Genomic DNA, 23490 nt, shown 5'->3' on the forward strand with positions numbered 1-23490 from the left:
ATTTAGTAAAAGTTGTTTTATTGTGCAAGAAATAAAAGCAAAAATGCAATATTAGGATTTGTATCTATTCCATAAAAGAGAACCTTAGGACATTTCTCCCTACCTCTGAATGACATGCTTTTTAATTATAGTACCCAAATTAGCTTTTATCTTTTTTAAAGGGGCTGCATTTCTTCTCTAATTCTAGGTGCCAATGGGTCATGTTTGGTTAGAAGGTGATAATCTACAGAATTCTACAGATTCCAGATACTATGGACCTATTCCATATGGACTAATAAGAGGACGAATCTTCTTTAAGGTACCATTTTCTGCTTAAAATGTAAGGTTTATTTTCTGAGCTAGAAAAAAAGTTTCTCTCAAAATGATCTCTGAAATCTTCAGACTGTCAGTGTATTTAACTGTTGCACTGAATATATTTTATGAACCTGCTGGCTTTAACTTAATAGCCATATGCAGACTTATTCCCCCATTGCCCCGGCTCCCATAGAGATAATAATAAAATTCAAACTACCTTAGCTATAGCCTAAGAAAACTTTAATTTGAATTTCCAAAAATTCAGTTCTCTCTTGTACAACTCTTAAAACCATGTTCATATCCTGCGCAGGGCATATTTTAATAAGCATGTGCAGAAGAACGGTCTGGATTCAAACTGCCTGTAATGTATGGATACCCCAGTTGAGTAGTATGAGTCAGTAGACTTATCGTGAATGTATGATTGTTAGGGAAGATTATTGTTTTCACTGGCCCCTCCTTTTTATCAGTCAGTGAGGAGAAAAACATACATGAATACATGGAGCTGTTAGATAATTTACCAGATTGTTTACATTTAAACAGATGCCATATTCAAGTACTTAAACCTAAACCCCTTTGGTTGAAAGTATACAGTTAACTCTTATTTACGAGTAGTAAAAGAAAACACAGACCATATATTCATACATATGTATTCACACACCACACACATATAATTTTGTGTACAGTGTTTGAATGTTCCAAACTTTGGAGTTTAAACATATATACACATAAGTTTATTTTCTCAAATCTTACTTTGATGTGGAAAATTTTATTCTTGATTGATGAGTAAGGAGAAAGTGTTTATCTGGCATAGAGAAAAGGGACGGACAGCAAAAGGGAATATGATGATACTATAACATTACTTTCACTAATTGTCTTCAACCTCATTTTGGTTTTACAGATTTGGCCTCTGAGTGATTTTGGATTTTTACGTGCCAGCCCTAATGGCCACAGATTTTCTGATGATTAGTAATCATTTATTCTTTTGACTTGATTATTGTCTCCTTTTCATGTGAATTTATTACTCCCGTTGAAACCATGTACTAATAAACTATTTGCTATTCAGTTTTAGTTGTTTTTTATTGTTAAACGTAAAGAATATTCAACACACATTGTGAGTTCAAAATATATAGATAAAAATGTAACCCAAAAAGGTCATCTAAATTTTATGATACAAAAATACTTTGGGAGGGGGAACCTGGATGACTACCTCACTTTTGAATTCTTGTTCTTATAGGTATAATGAAAGTAATCTATTCTTCTTAAATATGCCTTATACTTCAGCAGCTACATTTACAAGTCAGAGTAGTAACTATTCGTATTTATAAGTTCAACCTCACAATGCCAGGTCTGATAAAAAGCTGCTAGTCTACATGCTCAGCCCACTCATTTGAAATTAAGTAAAAACGTTTCTAAAGGATCCCTTAAAGTTCTTTAAATGAGTTCTGACTTCTGCTGTACACAAAATATTAAATACATAGAAAACTGCATCTTTAAGTCATATGCCATCTATAGTTGGCTATAGTCAATAATACTTTATAAAAGTTCATTTCATCAGAGCAGCAGTGCAATGGCTCCATCTTCATAAATATAGGCATTAATACTACATTTTTTTTTTTTTTTTTTTTTTTTGAGACAGAGTCTTGCTCTGTAGCCCAGGCCGCAGTGCAGTGGCACAACCTCTGCTCACTGCAGCCTCTCCCTCCTGGGTTCAGGCGATTCTTGTGCCTCAGCCTCCCGAGTAGCTAGGACCAGAGGCACGCACCAACATGACTGGCTAATTTTTTAAAAAATTATTTTTAGTAGATAACGGGGTTTCACCATGTTGGCCAGGCTGGTCTCGAACTCCTGACCAAAGGTGATCCGCCTGCCTTAGTCTCCCAAAGTGCTGGGATTACAGATGTGAGCCACCATGCCTGGCCCCAATATTATATCTTAACACTCCAAAATAGAAAGAGAAATAATGCACCTATTTCAAATCATTATTTTTTAAAAAGCTTCTGGCCGGGCACAGTGGCTGACACCTGCAATTCCAGCACTTTGGGAGGTTGACATGGGTGGATCATTTGAGGCCAGGAGTTCGAGACCAGCCTGGCCAACATGATGAAATCCTGTCTCTACTGAGAAAACTTAGGCCAGGCATGGTGACTCACACCTGTAATCCTAGCACTTTGGGAGGTCGAGGCAGGTGGATCACCTGAGGTCAGGAGTTTGAGCCCAGCCTGGCCAACATGGTGGAACCCCATCTCTACTAAAAATACAAGAATTAGCTGGGCATGGTGGTGGGCACATGTAATCCAGCTACTCGGGAGGCTAAGGCTGGAGAATCACTTGAACCCAGGAGATGGAGGTTACAGGGACCCGAGATCATACCGCTGCACTCCAGCTGGGGCGATGGAGTGAGACTCTTAGAAAAAGAAATAAAAATTAAAATTAAAAAATAAAGCTTCCATTTCCTAAATTACATTTAAATTTGAAGATGGCAATGTTTACAAGCTTTGGAAATACAGGGCCAAGATTGGAGTCAACACTTTCTATAGTTGCTACTTTGTCTTCATTAACTTTGAAATAACCTTATGAATATCCATAACCAGCCTTCCTTATGGGAGAACTGGCCTCACATTATTCACAAAGATTCTAGGTGTACAACAGACCTATAACTTTAGCAGCTATAAACATTATCTGTTAGATCAGAAACTTATTAACTATAAAGGAATATGATGATACTGTTACCCATTCAAAAGAGGAGACATGCTCATATTAAGAAAATTCTTATTTTGTGTCATGGAAAAAAAATAACATCATAAAGTTCTCAGATGAGAATTCACCAAATATAATCAAATCTTCTTTTGTGACAGCTTGTAAATATAAATTATAAATACAAATAAATAATTATATTCTCTATTAATCTGAGGTGGTCTCTGCTTGATAATTGTATATTTTCTTTGCAAATAATAGGGCTGACAAAAAATCCATTTCCTTGAATGGACAAAGCCCAATGGCCTCTCCTCATCATGTCTCAATACCACAGTTAAAGCATTTCAAGTTGTGAACAATTTTAGTTAAAATGAAGGAGTTCTATAATTAATGAACATGTATCACAAGAAATCAGGCTAACTTCTTCTGCTTCATCCTTGGAAACACTGTATTTTCCACCACATCTGCAACTCAGATAAAAAGAGTGATCATCTGCAAAAGAAAACAAAATAATGTTTCAAAGACTTGTAACTACCTCACTAATACCCTTAAAAGGTGCAGAGTTTATTCCATAGAAATTGTAAAACAAAACAAAGAAGCTCAGTAAAGATAAAATGTATTTAAAGGAGAACTTGAAAGGGGCAATGTTTATAAAAATTGCCTACCAAAGAATCTCTGTAGAGGAGAGGGATTGAAGCTATGAATTAAAAGTCCAAGGATTTTGGGAGGACAGGGCATGCTCAGAAGCAACCCATGAAACTTATTTGAAGTTTTCTGTTTTCTTAAAATTCATAGAAATTTTACATTCTTTTCAACAATGCATTTGTCTAAAATATTACAGTGAAGGAAAAAGAAAAACAGCCCTACCTGTCTCACTGTTAGGGAAGATGATGCTTTTGCCTGAAGTCTATCCTTTAGAGAAAACCAGACTATCAAGTGCAACATCTGGACACTTCTAGTGTCACACTATTTCAAGAATCTTAAGTCTATAAACACAACACCATGGTTTTTGGTGGGTTTTTTTTTTTTTAATCCTGTGGGGTATGTGTGTGTTTCTGTTTGTTTGATTTTTACAAATGACACATGAACCAACAAAATGCTGAAGTGAGATGCCCAAAGGAGGCAATACAGTGCAATACTTAGGCTCCTAATCGTGGAAATTTTAAGTGTGTCATTTTCCTGGGAATTTGAAATGCTTGTGCCCTTTGACTTAAAGAATCTCTCATCCATTGGTCATTCCATTTTACTGTCTCTGAGAAGTAACTGTCAAAGGAAAATAACTTATCAATCACGTTATTTTACCACCATCATAACTGATTATTAGAAAATAAGTACTCAAAGGACTCATGATTTCATACAGTCAAATATCTTCATTCAATTATCAAATTTGATTAATACTTAGATCATATCATATGTAGTTTAAAAAAGCAAAATTGAACTGCCTTGTACCTGCTCTCTTAGAAGTTCAGCCTTGGAAAAACTGGCAATTAAATAAGCTTAACTTTATTTGTTTTCTTTTTTAATCAGTAAGGAAAATGAATTCATTCACCTAATCCAGCTTTTTATTCTTTACCACAATGCCTTTGTTCTCCATACAGAAAAATAATTTAATCTTGAATTCAAAATGCAGACATCTTCCCTAAGCCAACATCTACGTACTACAGCATGTTCTGAAAGTGAATTTTTTAATTATTAAATTGTCTAAAAATGTACATATTCTAACCATTGATTTTCCTAAGCTAAATCTCTCCCTACCCCCTTGTTTTTTTACCACCTCAGTGAACACTGGAAAACAATTTGAGTTGACATGTTCTTGGTAAATGACACAGAGGACACCATGGGCTACTGTGGAGTTTTGTCGTAGATGACTCCAAATAATGCTCACTAAAAATTCACATCTTGTAAAAGTTCTGCTTATATTATTATTATACCATCAAGCTTTTAACCAGGTGATAACTTTTACAGAAACCATCATTTTAAATACTCTGAATGAAGGCCAACAAAATGACCAAGCCGTATAACAACTAAGGGTGAAGATTAGCTTCAATATCTGCACAACTCACATATGCCTTTTAAGCATAATAAAAAGGATCATTTCATACTGCCCTTTGATCAGGCAACCAACAATTTGGCTGTGTCTATCCTATAGGGTTTCATGAACTTTTCTCCTGTTCCAGATCTTCACTTTCCATAGCTATTCTGAAAATGATCCTAAAGGGGATCTTTAAACAAATTTTTCCTTTCCTAGTTGATCACACTTTTTATTTAATTTCATCTGCCAAAATCTCTCTTTTTAATTGGGAAAAAAAATAAAAACTTCCATGATTTGTTTTTAAATATTCCTACAAGAATAATGGTTTCATGTAGCTCTTGCTCGGTATTTTCTCTCATTAAGATTAGAATTATTTCCATTACTTTAGTTATAAAAACCTAAGCATCTAAGTGCTTCCTATACTTTTAAGATGAACTGTATCTGCTTATTACTAATTCATTGGCTATGGGTTGGATTCTTCTACATCTTCTTTACTGTCAAGTTTACTTTAGGGAGTTCCAGGGGCAATAACACATTGATGATAACGCTTGATGATTTTTTGTTGTACATTTCCTTCCATATGCTAGCATTTTCACTTGTATCACAAAGTCCATGTATTTATTGACCGGACAGATGCTTAAGACACTAATCCATATTATGTTTCTTCCTTTTCTTTTTAAAAGTTTATATGTATATACACACACACACACACACACACACACACACACACACATATATATATAATTTTTTGTACAGATGTGGTCTTGCTATTTTTTTGCTTTGTTTTGTTTTGTTTTTATTTTTTATTTTTTCCTGCTCTCACAATCTGTTCTCAGAGTCTTCCTATGTTGCCCAGGCTGGTCTCAAACTCCTGACCTCTGCGATTCTCCAAACTCAGACTCCCAAAGTGCTGGGATTCCAGGCTCCTAGCCCGTATTCTCATGTTAAATTAAGATCTTAACATTATATTGTTATATATTTAAAAGGCAAAAAAAATTATAAAAACCAGTTTTCAGTATTTTCACATTATCATACAAAATATATTACCCATATCGACTATAGCAAGAACTAATTTAATAAGACATTAAACACATACAAACATACATATACATACCAATTGATAAGGAGACAAACTATATTTTCAAAACATATTTAGTCTCTTTGAAGTTTGTGTATTTGGCAAAAATTAAAAAGTATATGTGTATATATACATATGTGCATATATATTTTTTTAGTTAGGCAAGTCTCCCTGATAAATGACATGTTCTAGAGTGTCCCTTCTACCAACTAGCAGTGAAAAGTCTGTGTATTGTTTTCACAGTATTTCTTCCTGTTTACTCTAATGAGACTGTCACCACCACTAGGAGCACCAGTTATACAAAACCTCAACTTTACCAATTATTCACTGAATTTCTACTCTAGGATTTCACTTGAGGGATTGGGGGCAGAATGGTCCCAGAGGCAAAGATGTGATTCCCTTTCTAAGTCAATATGGCTTGTGACCCACGTCTTACGGGCACTAAGTTAAGAATTTGCCATTTAAAAAGTAAATTTGGTTTCAGATGGCTCTGTTTCTATCTTCTACTATCCACACTCATTAGTAGATTTTTATAAACCTTGAGGGAATTTGTACTTCATGCTGCACAATAAGGTTAAAGGGTTAAGAATATCTAAAGATTCTAGGAAATAGTAAGATTTTCTTCATTTACCCAGAGAAACAAGTAAGTATGGTACTCATGGCTTCCGTTTAGTAAAGGGTGTTTTCCAATTTAATGATGTCTAACCAGAACAATTCAAGGAACCATCAGAAGAATGGGGAAACTACATTGGATTTAAGTTCTAAAATTTTAATAACAGAAAAGCAAAAAAGACATGACTTCATGTTGCATCAAGGGAAATGGCAGATATTCTTTTCTTCCTACAAGATAATCAGTATGTGAGAGTTAAAAAAAAAAAAAAAATCAAGCCTCTTAAAAGCCCTGCCCTGACAGTTTATGATTATCTATAAAGGGAAAATAAAAATTCTAAGAGGAATTAATCTTGTCAACATTAAAAGGAATGAAAAAAAAACTATCTTGTTTGACATTATTTACCATATTACAATACTACATAGACAGTAATGCAAAAACTAAAGTAAAAAACGCAACAAAAAACTCTTATGAAACTTTATGTTCCTAACATCTAATTAGAATATAAAAATAACTGGAAATGAGTCACATAGGAGGATATCAGTCAATAAATAAAGTTTAGAATTAAACAGAAATACTCCAAACAGAAACACCACATATATACAGAAAGCCACACTATGATTTCTTTTTAAGATTTCCAAATGTCCAATGAGTTTTTTTTTTCTTATAGAAATTTCCTAATTTTTTAAATGTTGTCAAAAGAAAAAAAAATTCCAACCTTCATTCCAAGACATTTCTTCAAGATATACTTGAGCATCTACTGGTCCTATATTTCTTAGATCATCTTCTGTAAAATATAAAACATGACACTTAATTGTAAAACATGATACTTTAGTTGTAACCTTGAAGAATGCTAAAAAGGCAACGCCAGCCTGGTCACTACAATTCTAACTTACCTATCACTTAAAAACTTAGACTAGTACTTTTGACAGTAGTGTTAAAGTAACCTGACTTTAGCTGACTGAAAAATCTAGAACATACCATTTCTTATAAATTTTAAGTGAAAATCAATCCCATTTTTCACAACCATGCAACATGGAAAAGCATGAAGTTAATTCTGATGATTCTTTGCAATCAACTAGTGACTTCTATTTTGTAAGCAGTAGGGAAATGCCTTTTGTTTGTTTGTTTGGCTTTTGTCAGATAAACTAGCTAAGAAAGCAGTGTGGAGTTGGATAAAAATAACTATCTGAACCTTAGTCATAATATTTTACTAACTTTCTAACATTAGGTGTATTGGTTAGTTCATCTCTAAAATAGCAGTTATGTCTTCTTAACTGCTTCAGGAGGGTTGCTGTTGACTGAATTGTGTCCCCCTCAAATTAATATGTTGAAGCCCTAACCCATAATTTGACTGTTCTGAGACATAGAGCTTTTAGGAGGTAATTAAGGTTAAATGGAGTCATAAAAGTGGGGTTCTAATCCAGTAGGACTGGTGGCCTTAAAGGGAAGGGATTAGAGAGCGATCTCTTTCCACATGCACCCACACATACAGGAAGGAGCATATGAAGGCACAGCAAGAAGGAGGCTGTCTGCAAGCCAGGAGAACAGCCCTCATCAGAAACCAAGTCAACCAGCACCTCGATCTTGGACTTGCTAGCCTCCAGAACTGTGAGAAATACATTTTGTTTATGCCACCCAGTCTATGGTACTTTGTTATGGCAGCTGAGGCAGACTAATAGAAAGGTGTTCTCCATGTCAAATGAGATCAGACTAAAAGTGCTTTAAAAACTGCTCTATCCAAATATAAAAGGCTATTAATCATTTTACATTTGATTGTTTGCAAGAGATTAAGTAACTTAAAGGAATATTTATTTCAGTATTTCAGTAACCCCACAACACAAATGTATTGTGTTGATGTTCTATTGCTGTTTCCTGGTCCAAAGTTTTTGTTGCAGATTGAAGGTCCGAGGAAGCCTGGAATTCCACCTACAGTTTGTAACAGGAGCATCTACTCTCTTGCTTAAAACAAGTGTTCTTTGGGTCAAAAATGGGAGCCAAAGATGGGAAGCATTTGTCTTTGTTTTAAAAGGCATGTTATATTTCCTGTATGCTTGTATTGTTCTTCTAGAAGTAAATAATTTTAAAAAAGAAGAAAAAAGAAAAACAAAACAAAACAAAAAACCCTACTAAAATCCACTCCCCACCCCAGTAAAATTTTCTTTGGCTGTCTCACTAGTCTCTTGTTCACTTGCTGAAAATGCTTCCCTTTGGTCTCTGATGTGAATGCCCTCAATTTAATTATATTTAGTAACTTCCTGTTCAAAATGTATTAGTGAGTTACATAATTTTAAAATAGATAAAAAGGTTATACAATATTGTGAACTCACCATGGTTTTCTATTAAAGTATGTCAGGTATTATACCACGTCATATTTACTGAGTACCAGTAGTCTATTTGACTGTCCCTAAAATCCAAAGATAAGGATTCTGCCTAGTGGTCAGAGATAGTTCCTCCATCTCTGTATGTCTACTGGATAGCTTATGCAGAATCTATCTGTATGCTAAGTAATTTCTGAACAAAACAATTTAATTCCACACTCTATGTAAAGTACAGTAGGCTATATGCTATTCAGATATTCCCAATTTAAAAAAATTCTATCTAAAATTCTCATGAGTGGGGACAAAAATCTTAATCACATTTTAATTTCTTACTCAGAAGGACCAGGGTTGTTTGCTAGAATTGGGAGATTAAACAGTTTCAGATCTGAGGAATGGGGGTAATAACTGGCACTTATCCTATTTAGGGGAAAAACAGGTATACATTTCTAACGAAGCCACCTGTATTCCAGGGTATCTTATAAACATTTTAAGAAATTTTGAAATCCATCAAAGCAAATCAGACAAGACAAATAATGACAAGATGAATCAGCCTTTTTTTTTTTTTTGAGATGGAGTCTCACTCTGTCGCCCGGGCTGGAGTGCAGTGGCCAGATCTCAGCTCACTACAAGCTCCGCCTCCCGGGTTTACGCCATTCTCCTGCCTCAGCCTCCCGAGTAGCTGGGACTACAGGTGCCCGCCACCTCGCCCGGCTAGTTTTTTGTATTTTTTTAGTAGAGACGAGGTTTCACCATGTTAGCTAGGATGGTCTCGATCTCCTGACCTCGTGATCCGCCTGTCTTGGCCTCCCAAAGTGCTGGGATTACAGGCTTGAGCCACCGCGCCCGGCCTGAATCAGCTTTCTTAATCTAATCTATCTTGAACCCCCCTAATATATTAATTGTACAAAAAGACAACCCATTCATATATATTCCATGATGCCATTTTTTATTTAAAAATAATAAATTAGAAATGACTTGCAAATATAACTGCCAATCTACTGGGAAGCTATTGTTCTTCTCACATAGTTACTATTTCATGTGCAACCCTTTCTATTATTCTACCTACTCAAAAAAGTGGCTTTTTCAGTTTTATTACTATGTTTTCTTCATCTCTATGCATAGGAACTTTAGAGTAGCTACCTATTTCTTGGTTGAAAAGTTAGCTTAGACCATATCTCATGGGAAATACGAAAAGAGAATACACAAAAATGGTTAGTACCTTGCCCAAGAGTATATTAAAACATTTTCATATTCTGTGGCTGTTTAAACATCTGTATGTTGACCTGATTATTCAGTACCATGGGCACAAACACCCCAGGTTCCTGTAGGGATTCTGGTTTTAAAAAACCAGTATCTGACAAAAAATATAACACACTGTATGATTACCCGTTACACAAAATGTAACTGGCAAAACTACCCTATGATGGTGGGGGAAATGAGGTGCTAGTGGTTAACTGGAAGAAGTCATAAGAGGCTTTCTGGGTCAGACACCGTGGCTCACGCCTGTAATCCCAGCACTTTGGGAGGCCGAGGCAGGTGGATCACCTGAGGTCAGGAGTTTGAGACTAGCCTGACCAATATGGTGAAACCTCATCTCTACTAAAAATACAAAAATTAGCCAGGCGTGGTGGTGTGCGCCTGTAGTCCTAGCTACTAGGGAGGCTGACACGGGAGAAATGCTTGAACCCAGGAGGCAGAGGTTGCAGTGAGCCGAGATCGCATCATTGCACTCCAGCCTGGGTGACGCAGTGAGACTCCATCTCAAAAAACAAACAAAAAAACAAAACCAGAGGCTTTCTGGTTAAATGGGTGTGTTCATTGTGAAATCCATCAAGCGACAAACTTAGATTTATGCACTTCTCTATAAGGATTAAATTTTTAAAAGTTTTAAAGGTAGTATGTTGAGACTCTAAGTGGCTACATTTTTAAATAGAAATAAGAAAAGGAGAAAGAAGAAACTCAAGAAGGTGTATATTCTTTGAAAGGATGGTAATCTAACAATTTCTGAAAAAGGCTAGGGGTGATTAACTCAGGGGAAAATTGGATCCCTGGAGAACTGTATAATGAGCAGACGTGGTACACACAAGTAAAAGGTGAATCTAAATGTGGGCGGTGGGGGGTGACCAAGATCCTTTGTTGAGAGGCAGGTGTCCAGGGATGGGGCAACAGCAAATTCCCTCTCCTCAAACCCCACTACAATTACAAAGAAGGAGCACAAACAAATCAATGTTTTTTTTCCTTTTTAAACAATGATCTCTGCTTGTCCACCATTGTGGTTATAATTAAAAAACTTAATTCTTCCCCATCCTCTAAAGTAACTTATAGGAACCCTGTAATTAGCTTTAATAATTGTCTACTAATCAGGCATGGTATTTTCAAAACAGATAAGTTAGTTTTCTTTTGTAGTATTACATAAATATTTTTCTCTTGTAATAAAACATTTTAATAGGTATCTAGAAAGGTAAATCCTATCTCCTAAAGTTCCCCTGTTAACATGACATTGCTAAAAGGCTTGAGAAAACATAAACTGATTTAGAGAGTGATTTAATTAAATGAACAGATCCAAGATATTAAATTTGGAATTTTTGATATAGAATGGTAGTAAGCATTCTGAAACAAAATACAGCCATTTGGAAATAAAAAGCATTGTCTAGCATGTGGTATACTCTTATAGTGAGTCCAATGATACTAAATGATTGCTGATTCTTTTGAAGTAAATGGGTTCAACTTTTTCTAAGGTATCTAGGAACATTAAGGTCTGTTCATACCCTGTGCTGTGCTCACAAGCTTAGCCAAATACGGAAACAAGAAAAACTTCCAAATCTATTTACATACAGAAGTCAGTACATTATAAAGAGAGGTTCTTGAGAAATCTAATGTTAAAATCAAATAATGTATGTGCTTACTTGAAAAAGAATCTTTCAACCTTTAGAAGTATAGGCCCTTCTGACCTTGTGTTCTATTGGATTTGTCTGACAACAAGAGGTGAAAGAATTCTGTGGTTCCATTGTCTCAACAGTGGGATCTAAGAAAACACTGGCAGGACTCATCAGAGAGGTTTATGAGCCTGCAATTCAAAGAGATTAAAAGGAAAATCTACGGAGATTCTTTCACACTGAAGAATAACATTAAATAACTATTAGCAGCTTGGTTCAGTAAAGCTTACTAGAGCTCTCGCTGGGTCATTCACAACTTTCTAAAAGAGGAAAGGTTTTTTTTCAGCTCCATTTGGGAATCAATAAATATTTCTTACTTCTTACAAGACAATGGAATTCCTGTCTTTTTAAGCTTCCTTCTAATGATAGTAAAATTTCTAAAACAACTCTTTGTTTCATGCCTAAATAATTACACATCCTAATCCCAGGAAACCTTTTCTATCTGTAGTTACAATTTAAAAAATAAAGTAAAAATAAAAAATAAATAACAGCAACAAAAAACTACAGGGGAGAGAAATTTAACTTTATTCATTATGGCAGAGATATTTCAAAGTCTCATTGAAACCCATACTGGCCAAAAGATCAAGTCCACCTGCAGCTCTGTCCATATTATTCATGTGTGGCAGTGCCACATTATTCACATGAACACCACATCCCCACAATGCTCTCATTTATCAATTAGTCCACTGTGTTTATTTTTATGCCATTTCAAGTGTTTAAAGTTTATTTCACACTTAAAGACATCGGTGTGTAAGTTAAAAATAAACAGCAGTTTTTCCTTTAGGTCTAATTCAGTATCTTGCTGTCTTAAAACCAAGTGATTTAATTTTAAACCATCACCTCATTCTTAAAGAACACTTCACTATAAATAATTAAATTTTTTATGTAGGAAGTAACTTGAACATAATCAGTTTCCTTGTCTTTAACATGTCTCTGCTCTTGAAAAATTCTCTACCTTGATAAGAGATTGAGAAACAGGCAACATTTAATTTGAAGCCTGTTCTTTAAGTCATAAACCCTATAATCCTTTCCCAGATGAATCTGAAGAGTCATTAGTACAAGGCTTTCCACACTGAAGAAAAACTATAAACTTGGAACCTGATTATGAAGTTGAGTAACTGTGGAGCTTTTATAAACTGTAGGTAAACCCAGTGTTCACTGAAGGTACCAAATGAAACCCAGAAACTGATTTCCTTCTGCTTCACTAGAAAACACATAAAAGAGCAGAAGTAGGCCTGGTCTCTTGTTCTGACCCTCAAATATCCCTCGTACGTGACTATCTGGAACTACAAATAGTAGATTGTACACAACTCATACAAAATAGTGATTGAGAAAAAATGGCTTTGAATTCCCCTCAACCAACTACCTTTATGTGACCTTAGTCAAATTACTAAACCTGAAAAACAGATATTCTCTGAAAAACAGATATTAATATCTTTCTCACAAGGTTGTTAAACAATGTTTAAAAGAACTACCACAGTTCTATTGCTTAATAAAAATGACAGTTACTTTTAAACTACTGTTATCTCTGTGTTTGTGTTGAACTATCTATACCAGACCACGAGAAAATGACTAAAAACCAATCCATTATTAGTAGGAGAAAAATACCTCAAGTACCACAGTGTAGGAAAGCAACTCTTGACTTTGGATTTATAAATGTTGAAGTCTGATGTACTTTGCTATTGTATGACTCATTTTTATCAAAGTCACAGCCTATATAATTATTCAGTCCTTCCAAAATATCAAACATAGAACCAAATGATAGGAACCAGATGAAAAAAAGTTCAAAATAATTCTGTGGTTTTAGTTCAGAGGGCACAAATAATGACGGATTAGAACACCAGAAGGCTCTGGTGGGTGGTAGGGAGTTGGGGGTAGGGGAGATTACACATCCTAATCCCAGGAATTTTGTCCCAGGTCCTTCCTTAGGAAGGACCTAAGTTGAACCTTGAACAAAGAATAAGAATCAGAACAGGAGGGTGGTTCTGATTAATAACAAACAGTATAAACAGATGTGTGTCTGGGAGTCCCTAAATGGACCAGGGGACAAAATTCACATTAGGTTTGAAATAGGTAATAAGTCGAAAAAAATAGCAGGGACAAGCTTTAAAAGCTTCTGTCCCATTTAAATTCCAGGTGAATGGGTAGGTGTTATTTTGGGAGGGTGTAGAGTTATAAATGTTCTTAAATAGAGGTGTGAGAATAAAGAAAGCTGCTAGATCAATCAAAATGTAAAGTACTGTGGGAGAAGGCAGTAATAGAGAATGGAAGGCCACTTAGCGGCTATGGAAATAATCTGGGTATGTTTTATAATCTGGGGATGGACTACTGTGGTAGCTGTGAGAATAAAAGCTCACACAGGGGAAACAACATTAAAAAAGAACAAATGTCAACTGCCATTTCTGATTCATTGACTGTAACTGGAGCAAAGTAGAAGTAAACAGAGTGTAATATGAAACCAAGGTTGAGGAAAAAATAAGAAAGGTGACTCGGTCAGTCTTGATTTTGGACCCACTGATTTCAATTGGGTCAAGTAACTAAGTGGAAGTTGGGAGAGAGGTTAAAGTTGGAAACAAAACTTCCTAAAATCTTAGACTTCTCCATTATTAAATCAGAACTCTCAAGTCTGTTCAAGTGTCCCAGAATTATAACTATAATCTTGCCCATAGGTTTCTATAGCATTATTTGAAAGTAGCCAAACTTTTACTCAAAACCAATGAAAAATGATCCTAAAATACATTTTCATTGCACAGTTATTTGCATTCAAGTAAAAGTAGCAAGTAGTGTGAGTAGTCATCTTGCAACAAGTAAGTTGGGGCGAGGGAACCTGCACAGAAAGTTTTATCTATACTGTCTTCTCCCATTCAAGATAAAGCCAGTCCCCAACTGTCGAGATGGATTTTCTGCATCATTTCACATACTTATTTTTCTCAGAAACGGTCACCAAAAAAACATACCCCCGATGCTTATCTTCCACATTTTACCTGAAGCAAATTTTTACAACCAATTTTGAAATTCCTAAAATCAAATGGAAATATTATGACCATAAATGGACCCTAATCTCACTAATTCAAGTATTTTGTAAGGGTTAGCTTTAGGACACAATTTCACAAATATCCACTGGCCTTAAGTTATTATTCCTAGCAGTTAACCAAAATTTATATTATCTACATATTTCCCTCTTACGGAGTTTCTATAACATTAACATGCTTTTCAGGAAGGGTTCTTATTTTGAGTTTAAGAAATTACATGCTGATTTATCTGACACATGTTGGTAGGGTTTTAAGGTATGTTCCTCATTTGTTTTAAGATTTGCTTATCTTCCATTCCATTTATTTGCTTATCTTTCCAAATATTTATCGTAATGAAGGGATGGAGTAAATTGTGTAATACAAACCAGAAATGACCTCTTGTATCTACCTAAGCAGAGCAGTTGATTAGCTTTGAGCAAAGGCACACTCACTTTACAATACCTGGCCCAATCCCCTCTGAGCCACGCTGTTTTGGGTATCCAATTATGTAGAGTGAAGGTTCCACCTTACCAAAATAATTCACTAACAGAGTACTAAGATATATCCTAATATAAAATAATGTATCAGCAAGGATTCCAAACACAATCTATTCTTTTAAACATTATTTAATCTGATTAACTGTATTTGAAGGTTTGCTACTCTTCAGATCACAGAGAAGTACTTAACTCATAAGCTGTGTCACTCTATAGAGCCACTAAGACATCAGGGATCTGTGACTTTCACATTACAAAGCTATTGAATCATGACAACCATTATTTTCCCATGATATAATTCTGATGTGTTTTTAATGTGCTTAATATATAAGGACAACTCCCCACAAGATTTAAAAAGGCAACAAAATCTACTCAACAGGTATTATTCATGTGAACATTTTATAAATCCTGAAAGGGTTTTCCAAAGTGCTCATCTGGTTGAAATGCAAAGCCTAATCTTGAATAAACTACATGTCTTTCTGGGGAACACTGGAAGCAGCCTTTGGAGGCATCCTCAGAAGCAATAAGGTAAATATGCCAACTAGAACTAATTGATTAAATTCACTAGTTAACATTGCTTTCAAAATGTATAATCTCTGGGAACTAATTATTACTCATCTTTTTCTTAAATTTACTTTTCTTCAGCCTGGCCAACATTACCCTAAAATGTCAACTAAGCATATACAAGTAGGAATGAGGGAGAAAAAAACATATGTGCAATACTTTAGGTTATTTGCCCTGGAGTATTACTTCTTCTTTATTGGAAAGAATACATTTGATCATTTCTTTTGAGAAGCAAAGAAATACGGATGTCAAGTGTTCCTTTAAATTATCTTTTAGATAAATATGGCTGTGGGCGATATTGATGAGGCTTTCTTTAAGACAGAGCACCAACATGGAGCTGCGAAACATGAGAAAGCATTCAAGATCAGCTAATAAAGCATTTCCTACCTCCTTCCCAAGTACTACAGAGCTCAATTTTATTTTACACTGCAAGTTAATGGTGGGCAGGAAACAAACATATTTAACGCACACCCTATGAAAAGAAAGGTTTACAATGAACTATCACCACACGTAAAAAGAGTTCTGTATAACAAAGCTATTTCCATGTCTTCAGGGGGTGACACAGAAAAAAAGAGTGCTTTGACCTGGTTATAACAAACTCTCTCTCTCGGTAACCTATCCTGGTCTTTAACAAATTATTACTCTCAAAGGTTTTGCTTCCAGCAAACCTAAATCCTCACTCTTAGAGAAGTTCAAGTTCATTTCCTTTTTTTTTTTTTGAGGAGTCATTTTACTGAAGCTGAGTCAAGAAGAAAAAAATTAATAACAGTATTCAAAAGAAATAACAATATGAAAGTAGGTTTATTGCAAGAGTTTTGAAAAATAGCTCTGGTATGAAAGGCTTAAAAATAGCAATTATATTTGGATACTCTTCTTACCTAAACAGTAAGTCAAACTCCATTGAAAATTGAAACAAAGTCATTTCAGTATCTGGAGCCTCTGGTAAAGGAGGAAATACTTAGTACTTAAATCTGAGGTACTAAAGTGTCATGAAAAGCTGTCCTTCTAGAACAGCTGAATTCAGTAAATATGCTGCCTGAAAAACTTGCAGAGCAAACTGATATTGTATAAATTCCAAACTATTTATCTGAATCATGAATCAGGTCCAACTCTCACAGTATTTAGTTTGTCTAAACTTCATTGTGACCTCATCTATGACCTACAGGAGTACCCTGTGACACAGCAGGCCACAGGTGCTTCCATTAAGAGCTTAAAAGTAGGACTCAAAGCTCAAAAGAAATCCACAGTTCTAAGGACCTTTCGAAGACAATGAAAAAGTCATGAATATGGTGATTATTTGTCTTCTGACATCTCTCAAACCTTCCTTCATGCAATTCTATGCTCACTTTTAACCTGGTTTCCTATTTCTTTCTGTTTCTGGCCTACCCCAACCTGTAGCTTCTTGAGAAAATATTTTTATGATTCGTGATCCCTCCCTACCTCTTTCTCTTTAGAAAGCAGGCTTCTAGTCAACTTCACTAATATGTTCTTAATAGTACATAGGTTGTGGAGTGGCAAAAATGTAGAGTGACATTGAAAGTATATACCCTATACTCTTTAGGGTACAATGTTGTGTGAATTATTCTTATCTCAAGCAAACTGGCATCCGATATACTAGAGACTAGTAAAGATGTGCAAAAACACATGAAAGAATCATCATCTCCAGTAGAGCGTAGTGGCTTTAGGAACATACATTTCTAACACACAACACATTCATGTGCATTAGTTTCAATTCTTTCATATAAATTACGTTAACCAAGGTTAAAAAGACACCTATGGGTAGAACTTATCATCAAATGAAGCCATTTCTACATTCTTTTGCAAGAAGTACAAACACACTTAAAAAATAAATAGACAGATGCTGATTATGCACCCAGCAAAAGCAGAACCCAATATTCAAGCCATTTTTGAAAATTAATCCAAATTATTTGCAAAGGTATACTCATCAGGTTCTTAATATTTAAGAAAAAATTAAGCTCATCAGTCTTTTAAAAAGTAGTGTGGCCTTAGAGCTGATTAGTACTATAAATAAGTCAGTCTTACAAACAAATACTCCAGTAGATAAACAGTTCAAGTCTTTCCACACAAAAGTATCACACACAGCCTTTAAGAAACAATTTTTTTTTGGTAGAAATCCCTCTGAAAATAAATAGGGATGTCTTGCAAATGTCACTGGCTTCATCTTATAATGCTGTGTTTTAAAAATAAAGGCTTGCTTCTCAAATCAAATTTTGATAACCTTAGTGCTAACAAAGCCTCAAAATCATCTTGTGAGATCTGATGGTGTGCTACTGTAGGGCATGGGAGGGGATTCAATAAGCAACTACAGAGACAGTCAGCTTTTATCAACACATCCTAGTCAATGCTGAGCCTGATGTGCTATTGGAGAGAGCGATTGAGTGTTTTCCCCTCGGGCTGTAACTGATTATTGACTCCTCCCATTAGCATGTGGAGTGCAGATTGAAGGTTCAAACACAAGGCTGAGGGACTCCTGTCCCTAGGCCAGTGCTGAAAGACAGCCTATCACTTTGTGTAACTGCAGTCCATGTGTGACAAACCTGACCTACATTTCTCTCTTTCTTTCTCACAACAGCTTGTCACTGTTTTAAGAAGCTATTTTCTAAAAAGCATAAAAGAAATGACTTTTAAAAATGCTTAGGTAATCTGCATTCCTAAAATAATCATTTATACCAATCATAAGGAATAGTTTATCCTGAAGGTAATCATGAAACTCAGCCTAAAATGAGCTCAAAGATAGCAGGGTGCTTTATTATGTCATCTTATATATAGTATCTTCATTTGGATTGTCATTTATACTGTATAGTCTTCAAAGTACTATAATTAAAATAGTAATCCATACATATTTATTTTAATAAAAAGAAGTTTTTATACACATAAAGCATATTAATTAGGAATCTGTAATTAAAGTTTTCAAATGTAATAAAAAATAGCTTTCAAGGCTTCACAAGAAGCCACATCCTAGTAGTTTTCTTAACTTCTCAATGGATACACAATAATCACTGCTAATAATAGGGCATAATTAAAAACAGTGATGGAGGGGAGGAATAAAGGCAATAACACTTGGAGCAATGCTGGAAAATGCTCCCCAGGAATGGCTGCAGAGTGTGCTTCTAAGAGTTGCTGATGTGCTGTGGTTCCTCAACACAAGTACCTACCACACCGCTGCAAATCATACTCTCTTTTTGTCTCTTCATTTCCTAGAATTTTCCACGCTTGATCAATTTCGATGAACTTCTGTACACATTCCTCCACTGTTCCTGCTGATACATCTGTACTTTGTTTATCTGGATGATACTGCCAATCAAAAATAAGGGTGGGAGGGAGTGAGTAGAGAGAGCTGAGGGGGGTTACATTTAAAAAAATTGTAAATCTGAGCTTTAGTTAAGAAGGTAATGAGAAGATAAAAACTAAATGCCAAGGCAATGAGACAACAGTGATGGACACAGGAGACAACTGCCAGGTTAATTAGACCACTGGAGAAGCTATAAATCCACCAGTGATATGATCTGTCACAACGTGCAAAGACAGCATTTTCTGGATAATTTGTTCATGGAATCCTTGGTCTCGTGGACAATTTACCTAGAGAGGATGACTAACACAAATAGCAACAGGTACGTGCAGACGAGCAGGACATGAAACAGGAAGAGGCACGAACTAGGCAGAGTATGAAGCTTTCCTTACACAATGTGCTTACCTATAGATAGCATTATACAATGGACCACTAGGTCTTTCTTATGAAATTATACAATCATAATTTTAAATAAAAATATATCTAATTATAAACATGACAACTTTCATCTTCTTCCCCAGCCCTGATGATTATAAAGTTATAAATCCTCAAGCATACATTTTTATTAAAAACTGGTTATTCTAGGCTAGATTTGTAAGAAATAACTTTAAAGAACTCAAACACTTAGATGTAAATTAATTCATTAAAGAATCTTTCTTTTTTTTTTTTTTTTTTTTGAGACGGAGTCTTGCTCTGTCCCCCAGGCTGGAGTGCAGTGGCCGGATCTCAGCTCACTGCAAGCTCCACCTCCCGGGTTCACGCCATTCTCCTGCCTCAGCCTTCTGAGTAGCTGGGACTACAGGCGCCCGCCATCTCGCCCGGCTAGTTTTTTGTATTTTTTAGTAGAGACGGGGTTTCACCGTGTAGACCAGGATGGTCTCGATCTCCTGACCTCGTGATCCACCCGTCTCGGCCTCCCAAAGTGCTGGGATTACAGGCTTGAGCCATCGCGCCCGGCCATAAGAATCTTTCTTATGTGAATTTTCTAAAAAGTCTAAAAATTTTTGTTTTCAATATGCAGTAATTTCTTTATACTACTAGGTCAAAAACAGGAAGCTTTATGCCAATTCATAAATTCTCAAATGCTGATGTACATGTAGCTCACTAAATAGTTATCTAGTAGGATCACTTCTTTCATCACTTCCCATATCTCCTTCCTTCCTTTTCTTCTGTGTTCTCTGTGATTCTCCCTTCTCTTTTCATCTAACAGTTCTGAAAGGATCAATATGTCATTTGCTTTTCAGCAATCTCCCAACAAATGGGAAAAGATTATATAAATTTAGAGACATGTCAGTGAAACAATCTGGGGGTAACAACAGCACATATTCAGATATGTAAATTTTCTTACTTTCAAGTAAATAAGGAACTCCCAGCCTGTATGATGCTTACCGGGTTCTTCTGTGAAACCAAATATCAGAATAGCGTTTGCTGTGCTAGACAGGATCCTTAGTGGTGTGTAGAAGTTCATCATGAAAATGAATCTATCGTTAAAAGATAGTATTTATCCAATAATTACTTTGACAGTTTTATACTTTAATTTCAAAAAGTCAACTTAGGAATGTCCTTTTGATGTAGAATAGTTTTTTTTTAAATGTCTTACTCTTTTTTCCAAGTTTTTACAATAAAACAGGCAAATAACCATATGTACCTTTCATGACTCATCGGTGTGGTTGGTTCATATATTCCTCAATTAATGGTGCAGTAATTTCAATTATTTCATTGACTGCCTTGCAGACATTATCAGGAGCACAAAAAAAATTGCAAGTACCATGTCATTTATTATCTAAATTGCTAAGGCCAAAGTCACTCAGTAAGTTGTGTCAAGTACCATGAAGCAAAATGACTTCAATTCTCAATCTAGAATTTGTAAAGTATGTAAGTTTTAATTAAATCACAGACTATTTTAAAAATAGATTCATATTCATGATGAACTTCTCCACACTGCTGAAGATGCTCTCTAGCACAGCAAACGCTATTCTGGTATTTGGTTACACAGAAGAACCTGGTAAACATCATACAGGCTGGGAGAAAGATTCTAGAGCAAACAACGAGGATTAGGCTTCCATTTTCCCTTTGGCAAACTAATTCTCTTCCTATTAAATCTATCAGTTATCAACATTTAGGTATTTAAACTAATATAAGTACTGAAGAAAAGGAAACTAAGGTTCTATTGTTTCATCTTCTTTGCCCATGATTTATTAAATGATGCTTATAAAAGTTATTTCTATACTGAGGTTTTGGCAATCTCTAAAGTTGGGATATTCAAGAAATATCCCTAAGCCAAAGTGGAGTTGGCTGCATTAAAGTTCTCTAGCTGACCCATTCCTCTAACACTACACAAAGATTTGTCTAACAAGCTTAGTATAACTAAATGTTATTATATGTAACATATTCAAAGAGGCCATGATACATTTATGATACATTTACATGAGAAAACTCTTAATTTCAGTATGTCACAAGCATTAAGGCCCTGGAGAACTTGTTCTAAATTTGTAGCTATAGAGTAGGAGTAAAGATCAAAAGGTAGGTAATTTCTCATGGGCCAATAAAGGAAGTCTACTTGGTACAATGAATAGAAGAGGTTAGGCCTGATCATGTACAAGCCTAACCAAGAAAGCCCTATAAAACCAGGAATTAATTCCTGGATGCCCTAAACTAAAAAATAATACTAAATTTTATTATGAGTCACAAATCAGCTCAATGATAGTGAAAGTACAATTCAATCTCTTTCCCTAATTTGGTATTTTTCTGATTAGTAACTGATACAACAGGCTCACCATCTGAGGCTTTAAGTCTATTCAGATTCCATGACATTTATTTAATGGGTACACTCCATTAAAAAATTGCAAATAGGTGCTCCCCCAACGCTTGAAAGAACTCCTCACACTGTCCACAGCGTGGTGCATCTGTTGCTCACAGGACAACTTGCCTTTGCTGATTTTCAAGAGAGTTGTGCTATGATGTGGCAAAAGTATCCAGGAAGCAGGCAGTCAATTCCTCTGGGAATAAAGGTCCTTTTCGGTGGTGTGTTCGGTGCTGGGGGCTTTGCCCTTGTGTATTACCTCATACAAAAGCTTCATTCCAGGGGTTTATATTACAAGTTGGCAATGGAACAGCTGCAGAGCCATCCCGAGGCACAGGAAGCTCTGGGCCCTCCTCTCAACATCCATTATCTCAAGCTCACTGACAGGGAAAACTTCGTGGACATTGCTGATGCCAAGTTGAAGATTCCTGTCTCTGGATCCAAGTCAGAGGGCCTTCTCTACGTCCGCTCCTCCAGAGGTGGCCCCTTTCAGAGGTGGCACCTTGATGAGGTCTTTTTAGAGCTCAAGGATGGTCAGCAGATTCCTGTGTTCAAGCTCAGTGGGGAAAACGGTGATGAAGTGAAAAAGCAGTAGAGACGACCCAGAAGACCCAGCAGACCCAGCGTGCTTCTAGTCCATCCTCATCTCTACCATATGCCCACTAGGGTGGTGGCCCATCTGAGTGGCAGACACTCCTGCAACCCAGTTTTCCAGACACCAGTGGGATGATTGTATGTGCCAGTACATGGTAATTTTGGTATAATTCCAACTTGGGCACAACGAATGCTATTTGTCATTTTTAAACTGAATCCGAAAGAAACTCCTATTATAAATTGAAGATAATTGATTTGAAAGTGCTTTGTATAAAAAAGCAAAAGATAAAAGGAATCAGAATTAATAAAATGTTTGTTGATCTAAAAAAAAAAAATTGCAAATATAGCAAGAAAATAAGTATATAATTTGGGAGGCTTTAAAGCCTTAGTCCAATGTGTTTTGACAGCAACTTTCAGAGCAAAGTGAAGGTCTAAGAAAAGGAATAACTGTCTGTGGTAGGCTGATAATGGCCCCCAAATATATCAAGTCCCAGTATCTGGTACCTGTAAATGTCACTTTATTTGGAAAAAGGGAGTTCACAGATACGATTACATTGTAGTTCATGAAATGGGAAGATTTTGCTGGATTATCTGGTTGGACCCTAAATGTATTCAAAGTGTTCTTAGAGGAAAGAGGCAGAGAGAGAGCTGACACACAGAAGAGAAGGTGATTCAAGATAGTGCAGAGAGAGGTCTAAAATGCTGCCCTTGAAGACTGGAGTGAAGTGGCCACAAGCCAAGGAATGCTT

General features: G+C 35.8%; 3 protein-coding genes across 12 annotated transcripts in view; 2 read left to right on the top strand and 1 right to left on the bottom strand.

Annotated features, from left to right (window-relative positions):
• Window positions 1–1358, top strand: part of IMMP1L (inner mitochondrial membrane peptidase subunit 1) — a 76906-nt gene extending 75548 nt beyond the window's left edge. For 7 of the 8 annotated variants that reach the window (XM_010358321.2, XM_030917979.1, XM_010358317.2 and 4 more), the window contains 2 exons: window positions 188–298; window positions 1193–1358. In XM_010358321.2, coding sequence (XP_010356623.1) covers window positions 188–298; window positions 1193–1261 — 180 coding nt within the window. In that variant the 3' untranslated portion in view covers window positions 1262–1358. The remainder of the gene's footprint in view (window positions 1–187; window positions 299–1192) is intronic. The other variant, XR_747416.1, reaches the window with a different exon arrangement.
• Window positions 1–23490, bottom strand: part of DNAJC24 (DnaJ heat shock protein family (Hsp40) member C24) — a 75711-nt gene that overhangs the window by 2819 nt on the left and 49402 nt on the right. For 2 of the 3 annotated variants that reach the window (XM_030917983.1, XM_030917982.1), the window contains exons 3-5: window positions 19211–19349; window positions 7427–7495; window positions 3410–3480 (exon numbers count right to left, since the gene is read on the bottom strand). In XM_030917983.1, the coding sequence (XP_030773843.1) occupies window positions 3410–3480; window positions 7427–7495; window positions 19211–19349 (279 nt within the window). Of the gene's footprint in view, window positions 1–925; window positions 3481–7426; window positions 7496–19210; window positions 19350–23490 lie in introns of those variants that run through there. The other variant, XM_010358324.2, reaches the window with a different exon arrangement.
• LOC104658322 (cytochrome c oxidase assembly factor 1 homolog) lies at window positions 22203–23064 on the top strand. The gene has a single exon (XM_010358323.2). The coding sequence runs from the start codon at window positions 22302–22304 to the stop codon at window positions 22740–22742; it is 441 nt and encodes a 146-aa protein (XP_010356625.1). The 5' UTR covers window positions 22203–22301; the 3' UTR covers window positions 22743–23064.

Source organism: Rhinopithecus roxellana, chromosome 15 (genome assembly GCF_007565055.1).
Source record: "Rhinopithecus roxellana isolate Shanxi Qingling chromosome 15, ASM756505v1, whole genome shotgun sequence".
Classification (NCBI taxonomy): Eukaryota; Metazoa; Chordata; class Mammalia; order Primates; family Cercopithecidae; genus Rhinopithecus; species Rhinopithecus roxellana.

Bases quoted from the DNA above. Each gene is read 5' to 3' on its own strand.
- LOC104658322 (XM_010358323.2), top strand. From the start codon at position 22,302: ATGATGTGGCAAAAGTATCCAGGAAGCAGGCAGTCAATTCCTCTGGGA.